A 7,914-nucleotide genomic window follows, 5' to 3' on the forward strand; every position below is an offset into this window, starting at 1 on the left:
TTCATAGAAAATTAATGATAAAAAAATAGGTTATAAGCAAAAAGAGGTGATAAGAATAACACTTCTTATAAAAAAAATACATAATAAAAATGATATGAGAATAAGTGAAAGGTTTTTTTTCTTAATTTAAATTTGGGTTAGTACGTGTCCTTTTAAATGATGTAAGATGTGTTCTTTTATTTTTTTTTTACTCTATATATTTTCTGTAGTACATAGTTATAACATGAAAGTTGTTTTTTTTTTTTTTCACTTTTGGTAAACTAACGTGACTGCGGAGAGAAAGAGAAAAACTTTTTATATAATAATTATATGCTATCGAAAGTATATAAAATAAAAAAACTAAAAAGACACAACTTACATTTTTTTTAAAACACAAATAGTTTTCCCTTTAAATTTTAAATAAAAATATTATTTTAAACTAAAATAACCATTTAATATTTATGAAAACACAGATATAAACAAAAGTGTTAAGTTTCAAGTTTCAACATCAGAGGAAGCAGCATTTGACTGTGTCTCTGCACAAACCCTCTTCATTCTTTTACACGCAAGAAAACAGAGAGAGTAATGGAAGATCAAGAAGAGGGTGAAGTTTGCGAAAACAAGGAAACTCCTGTTCGAGTATATGCTGATGGAATTTATGATCTCTTTCACTTTGGCCATGCCCGTTCTCTTGAGCAAGCGAAAAAACTGTAATTTGAATAGAACCTTTTTTTTTTCTTTTCTTTTCTCCACCCATCTCTCACTACTTCATTTTTCACTTGAAAAGAACCCATTTTTATGATTTTTAGTTCAACCCCATATTTTATTGTTTTGGGTTGATTCATATCATGGGCTAAACTTGACTTCAACTGCACTAACCCTCAGTTTAGTTCATTTACCACTTCAAAGCATGTTTCTTTTCATGTTTTTTTGTTGCCTGCTGAATTATTCGATCAATCGTTTTTTGTTTTTTTTTTAATTGAAGGTTTCCAAACACTTATCTCCTTGTTGGATGCTGCAATGATGAGACCACCCACAAGTATAAGGGCAAAACTGTTATGACTGATAAGGAACGCTATGAGTCTCTTCGCCACTGCAGGTTGGGTTTTTTTTTTTTTTTCTTGGTATTTAAATTTTGACTCATTATTGCTAATGCTCAAACTTTCAATTTAGACCTCCTAAGAAAGCTTCTATCTTATCAAAAGAGTAATAGTTGCATCAAGTCAGGTTTTGATTGAATGGAGTTTGATGACTTGTGCTTGAAATTTGTATGCTTTTTCTTTCACTACACTCTGTTGGGCAACTAATTGTATGGTTTTTGACCATGATACTTCTGTAGACTATTCCAGAATAGGTCAACGCATGGTGATACTGGAACCTTGAAAGTATACATGTTAGATTGTAGCTTAGACAAGTCATGAATGTCATTTTGTTTCCATTTTCGAAGGTACTGTTTGTGGACTAAGATCACTGGTTAACTGAGTACAATTATGCCGATTTGTCATGTCAAAGTTCTTTGGTCCCTTTGTGCCTATAGAAGTCTATGTTAATTTTCTCATATTCTGTTGCTGAGGCTATATTGAACTAGTTTCATCTTATGGCTGCTTTCAGATAATAAGTTTATTCTGAGCTGGTCTGACCAAAATATTGGTTTTTGACATCCTCATTTTATTTGAATACGGCTGTGGACATGTGGTGTTGTTTTGTCTAGTTGGAGGATGAGTTTTACTTCCAATATATTTAACTATGAAAACTGTTTGCTTCATCATTTAAAAGCTCCACACTTTGCTTTTGTTACCTCCTAAATAATGATTGAAATCTTCCAAAGAAAATTTGTAAATCCAGTCCATTCTTTTGGCTCATTTAAATTGCTTTTAAATTTCTGATTACAGAGTATTGGACCTTTGCATTTTCAGTTCACTTAATTGCTTTCACTGGGATATTAGAATACATGAAGCAGTTGAATTGTACTTGCTGCAGGTGGGTCGACGAAGTTATACCAGATGCACCATGGGTAGTCACTCCGGAGTTCCTTGACAAACACCAAATTGACTTCATAGCTCATGATTCTCTTCCGTAAGGTTAACCAGCCCCAGGCTAGCTGCTTTCCTTTGTATTTGATCAAGGTTCAAAATTTGTGACTTCTTGATGAAAAAAATATCAACACCAGGATAGAATTAACTTTACATTGAATGGACTCGGAGACTTGCTTGCAGGTGCTATGCGAAAAGTTTAGGGTTCTTAACTAGGAAGCATGGATGCAATATAAGACATGGATCTGACATGGATACGGGGAGATGTCAGATTTCCTAAAATATAATAGGACACATGGCTGAGACATGTTATATAAAAAAACAACAAAATAATGTATTATCATTATAGAATCTCACATCCTGAACATGAAAAACAAATCCTTAACATACAGTCTGGCACTGCAATCGAAAGTGTTATTCCTTGTACTTTAATTTCTTTCGAAAATATAGCTATTTAGAAGGAAAAAAGAGATGCTGAGTTCTATTTTTTTTAAAAGGTTTATAAAAAATATGATAATTAGGTGGTATGGATAGGAGGAGATTGTCTGTAATTGGTAAGGAGGAATTGGAGAGTTGTTCTGTGTATTATTTTTTATGGAGGTATAGTTTTATCCATGCACATACCTGATTGACAATGAACTCTCTTTAACTCAAAACCAGTAACATGAATTCACCTCATGGGAGGTTGAATTTGAAGTCCATGTCCCATGCATTAATGACTTCAAGTTTCTAAAAACATGACAATGTCAACATAATTCCTGGCCTTTGTAATTCACGCATGGCCAAAAATAAATTTAATAAAACCTCACGCTTTGAAATGTGTGTCATATCACATTCTTATTTCTTTTTTCCCTTCTTTTTTTGTGGTGTCATTCATGGGTTGCAAATTTAATCTGTTTTTGTTTACATCTATTGTAATAGCTTCTCTAAGATCTTATGTTGGATGAGTTTATGTGTTTTCATTTGTTTATATTATTATCATTATTATGTTGTTCTTATTTTTAATGTTATATTATTATTATTTTGTTTCCATTATTACTTCTATTATAATTTTTTTTAATTTTCTTTTCTCTTGCTTGTTTGGTGATGCTTCTACCTGTGACACTGTTCTCTTTGCATTATAACTCTTTACTATATTTTGACTGAAACCATCTTCAAGTTCTTATATGTTCTCAATATACGTTAATATTTCCTTCCTTATTATATTGCCATAGTTATGCTGATGCAAGTGGAGCTGGAAAGGATGTCTATGAATATGTAAGTTTGAGTGATAGGCTACATTCAACTTATTCTTCTTCTTCGTGTGTTGACATTCACTTTTATTTATCCAACAATTCATCTCCATGTTTCTAATTTGACCACTTGAAGCCTTTCTATCATTGCCTTTTTATAGCTTTTTTCCCTTCATATATATTCTGATTGGCCTATGGCTTGCTGAATTTCTATTTGTTTAATTATTTTTACTTTGATGTCCTCTTTCCACTTTTTTTTTTGTGTCATTCTATTTTGAATGAATACTAGTTGTAAACATCTCAAGTTGTAAACATCTCAAACTTTTCAGCTGCCACTAATGATCTTATGCTTATTAATTCCTTATGTAGGTTAAATCTATTGGAAAATTTAAGGAAACAAAGAGGACTGAAGGAATTTCTACTTCTGATATTATAATGAGAATTATCAAAGATTATAACCAGTATGTAATGCGTAATTTGGACCGTGGTTATACAAGAAAGGATCTGGGGGTCAGCTATGTCAAGGTTTGTTCTTTTGGTTAGCACCTTTGTTTTGCATATTCTCAAGGTTTTCCTGTTTTATTAATCAATTGCCTTATTGGTTTGCTTTCTTATGTAGTGGGATGACTTATCTTTGTTACATGATCTCTTATTCACAGGAGAAGAGATTGAGAATGAACATGGGGCTTAAAAAATTGCATGAGAGAGTGAAGAAACATCAAGAGAAAGTGGGAAAGAAGGTAATGATGTTGATCATGAAGTATCCTATTAACTATTAGCCTTTGCTTTGTATTTGCATCAATAGCTATTTGCATATGGCTCTTTGAGCAAGGTGTCAATATTTTAGCAAAGATTATTTGATTCTTAATGTTATGTTGCTTTCATCTTTGTATAACAGCTAATTAATTATTGGTCTTTCTATGTTTGATTATTCGTGTTTAACTTGGAAGTTTGATATTTTGATACATATGTATATTTTTTAATTCAACATATGAAGAATTTTAAGGTGCTCAAAGTTCTTGATATCATTATTTACTAATAACAGCTGCTCACAAAAATATACTTCTTCAAACTTTAGATGAATTTGAATTGATCTCTTAGTGGTGTCAGCCGCAAGACTCTCAAAAAGATGTTGTAAGGTGCAAAGGAAAGGTTATAAACTGTCTTTTTCTAGTCATTACTATAAAAGTCTAAAATCTTTTGTGTCCTGTTACTAATGAGTACCTTGTTTGTTACTAATTCAGTTTCTTTGTTTTAAGTATCAGGTATACTTGTATAAGTAAAACTTGCAGATATGTGCTGCTCATTGCATTTGTCTTAGGTTTTTTATTTTGACACGGGGTCATTTGTGTTCTTAGGTTAAATTTTAGTCTTGGTTTTAAAATATATTCCTCGTAGTGTTACAACAAAACTAGGAAAGGTCTAAATGGTTGGTGTCAAACTGAAGGAACCCTCTGAAGGAATGATACCTTAATTTCTTTATTACATTGTTGATTTAATTTTCCTTTCCTTTTATTTTAAACCAAAACATATTCTGAACTAACTAATGCTGAGCATTTCCTGTTAATTAGTAATTAGGGATCAGAGATTAAAGATTAGGCTGTCCGCTGTAATGCAGATGGGCAAAGGAGAATGAAAGAATAATATTTATGATTATTATATTAATTGTTATTTGATGCAATTGTATTTTGGAATTAGGGTTTAATTGTTTGGGTTTGGATCTGTGACATAGGGTTTGGTAAATTCCTATTACTAGTTTGGATTTAGGACCTCATTTTCTATTCCTACCTCCGATTAGAATGACTCGAGTTTTTAGTTACTTCTATAGAATTAGGATTTTTTGAGTTGCTTATATCTTAATATCTCTCTTTCAGTTTTCAGTTCTGCGATTGAACTTATCCATAGTAGTTTGAAGTAGTTTTTTTTTTTTTTTTTTCTCTATCTTAGATTATGGGATTGATAATTTTGACATTGACAGAGATTTAGATCACTGGATATTTAGGAATTTATTTAGAGGGACAGTGGTGGAAGAGTTATTTACTTCTGGAGATTAATGAATTTATAGGGATTTGGGTATGAGAGGAAGAAAAGAGAAAACAAAGACTCAATAATATGAAATTGGTATTGATTTGATGTGTTGTGATGTGATACTAGCTAAAAAGCACCAATCCCCATTTATAAACTTCAAATCCTAATTAATTAGGGAAATATATCGTAAAATATAAAGAAATAAGGAAATTATTCCTAAGAGATAATATCAGATATTCTAAACTATTATAAGACACAGTCTAGATATTATGAGATATTTTTCATATAATCTAACAAAGATGATAATTTGAAGTGGGGATGGGAAAAGGCTATGGTTATACTTTTTATGGAAGCAACCAATTTATATTTTTTTGTTGGTTCAACTTTATTAGAAGGAAAAGACTGGGAGGAAAAAAAAGGTTTTGATCTTGGTTTTCTGTCGTGATATGGTTTAAATAATGATGCATGGTCAGATTTCACCTTACCCCAAAAGCTAGCTCAAGAGGTAGGAGAGTCCAAAGTTCATATAAACCCCATATTAGTTACCCAGATAATCAACGTGGGACTTCAAGTCCTATACTTTGGAGTAGGATCGTAACATTCCACCACGCTCCGCAGCCTCGGCGCCCATGCGGGTTGGATTTGTGCTAGTCTTTTTTTACTAGTCCTCAGCGAACATTGCAATGCCAGCTTCACCACCCGTGCCACTCGATTGCAACTAGGAGACATAGTAGAAAACTTTGATACCAATTAATAGAATTGGATCAGTAATTAAGAAGTCAAACAAAAGAACAAAGGAATTTTGGCCTCGAAAGAACTCTTTCTGGATTTTCTGTATTTTACTGAACTGAATTACAAGGAAATTCCAAATGAAATGACAGTATAGAGGAAGACAGATACCAACCCAGCTCCCCCAAATTACATAACAGATAAAGAAGAAAAAAGACAGATTCAACACAATTACAGAGGTGCTTATCTCTCCCAGCCCAAAGTCCCAATTCCCAGACCTGCCTCTCCAACCCCTCCCTTCTCCCATTTAACCAAAAATCTCCTCAAGTAACTCATTCCACATCAGCCTCTACTCTCTCTCCTAACAGACTTGGCTGATTCAGCAACCTCATGACTCAATGATCCTCTAAAACGCTTTCTAGTGTAAACCTTGACAGGAAGGGTCGTATCAATATGCTTCATGAGAACCAAAATACCTTCTTTTTTTGGGGCCTTTTTTTTGTGAAATTTTTTTTATGGTTAAATAAGGGAAATATTAAACAAAATTATGTCGTGAAGAAAACAATGCATATATTGTAGCATTGTACCACAGGAATCTACTATACATAATTGTCAGTTTTTCTATCCCTTGTTGAAGGAGTGGGGTCTCAAAGACAGGGCAGTGAAAAAATATCATTGTTTTTAAGTACAATCATCTTTGCCACTGCAATATAAGTTAGATAAGGGTCATTGTCATGCGATGAGCAAGACTGTGTTAATGAACTATGCAGATAAAAACGGTGGGGAGAATTGCTGGAATGAACCGTACTGAATGGGTCGAAAATGCGGATAAATTGGTTGCTGGATTTCTTGAGATGTTTGAAGAAGGCTGCCACAAAATGGTTAAATCTCTCTTACCTCTCCAAATGACTAAATTTTGCATGTGGTCTTGTTAATACTTAGTTAGATATTGCATTTGTAAATCTTATGATTGACTAATTGGATTGGTTCACTGATATACTAGGGAACAGCGATAAGAGACAGTATTCAAGAACGACTGAGGACTCAGCAGCTAAAATCTCTTATTTATGATGATGAAGATGAATTCTACGATGATGAATCTGTAGAATACTACAGTGAGTAAAGTGACAAATAAGCTTGTGTATTTCCAGATTCTGAACCGTTCCTATAATTAAGCTATGCTTTTCTGTAACAAGGATCACTAGAAAGATACAGGTTTAAGTCATGTATGCGAGATGGTTTGGACATTATTTGCCTTTCTACATAAGTGTGATATCTATTTTCTTGTCAAATCGAAGGTAGCTGAATTTGAGAGTAACCAGATGTGGCAATAAATAGAATCTGTAGGTCCTTGAGTTTACTGAAGTTACCAAAGCTTTCTTGGACTTTCTCCCTTTCATATCTAACCTAACAATGTTTTAAACTCTTTTTATGTTTCTTTAAGGTATTTTTCTTGCACAAAAGCAAACTAAGGCATTCACCCGGGGCAATAAATAGAGTTACCCTTCACATTGGAAACGATGATGAACTAATGAACACAATGATAGGAGTTACTTTAAAAAATGGGGTCATTATACAAATATGCAAATTTTATTTTTATGCATATATCTTTGCATTGTTATATGGCTTTTGTTTTTGTACGTATCTAAAGGAAGCCTCCAAAAAAGTATAATATTACTCTAGGGAATCAGCACTTAATTTTTTGTTTTGAATCTTGTAATAAAACACACAATTCACCTTCTTTTATATTATATACTAGGGTTAAAGAAATAGAAAAGAGGCTAAAGAACAATAACCAAATCACATAGGTATCTTAAACAATAAACGAGAAAGACAAAATCAATACAGTAATAAAAAATATACCTAGATCCCCAAAAAATCTAACACAAATCTTCCAAAGATTTGAAATGATG

General features: G+C 32.6%; 1 protein-coding gene across 1 annotated transcript; it reads left to right on the forward strand.

Annotated features, from left to right (window-relative positions):
• Positions 1–491: 491 nt before the first annotated feature.
• Positions 492–7,251, forward strand: LOC133311615 (choline-phosphate cytidylyltransferase 1-like). The gene is made up of 8 exons (XM_061512685.1): positions 492–689; positions 965–1,078; positions 1,960–2,055; positions 3,227–3,269; positions 3,614–3,769; positions 3,904–3,984; positions 6,772–6,882; positions 7,005–7,251. Exons 1-8 carry the CDS (start codon positions 565–567, stop codon positions 7,122–7,124), a joined length of 846 nt encoding a protein of 281 aa, XP_061368669.1. The 5' UTR covers positions 492–564; the 3' UTR covers positions 7,125–7,251.
• Positions 7,252–7,914: the final 663 nt, after the last annotated feature.

Source organism: Gastrolobium bilobum, unplaced genomic scaffold (assembly GCF_033153095.1).
Source record: "Gastrolobium bilobum isolate Gb01-03AN ecotype WA unplaced genomic scaffold, APGP_CSIRO_Gbil_v1 utg1842, whole genome shotgun sequence".
Classification (NCBI taxonomy): Eukaryota; Viridiplantae; Streptophyta; class Magnoliopsida; order Fabales; family Fabaceae; genus Gastrolobium; species Gastrolobium bilobum.

What these genes read in the sequence shown, in the direction of transcription:
- LOC133311615 (XM_061512685.1), top strand. Translation starts at nt 565, where the DNA reads ATGGAAGATCAAGAAGAGGGTGAAGTTTGCGAAAACAAGGAAACTCCT. An exon ending in CTTGAGCAAGCGAAAAAACT is followed by an intron (nt 690 to 964) that starts GTAATTTGAATA and finishes TTTTAATTGAAG; the next exon opens with GTTTCCAAACACTTATCTCC. An exon ending in AAGAAGGCTGCCACAAAATG is followed by an intron (nt 6,883 to 7,004) that starts GTTAAATCTCTC and finishes CTGATATACTAG; the next exon opens with GGAACAGCGATAAGAGACAG.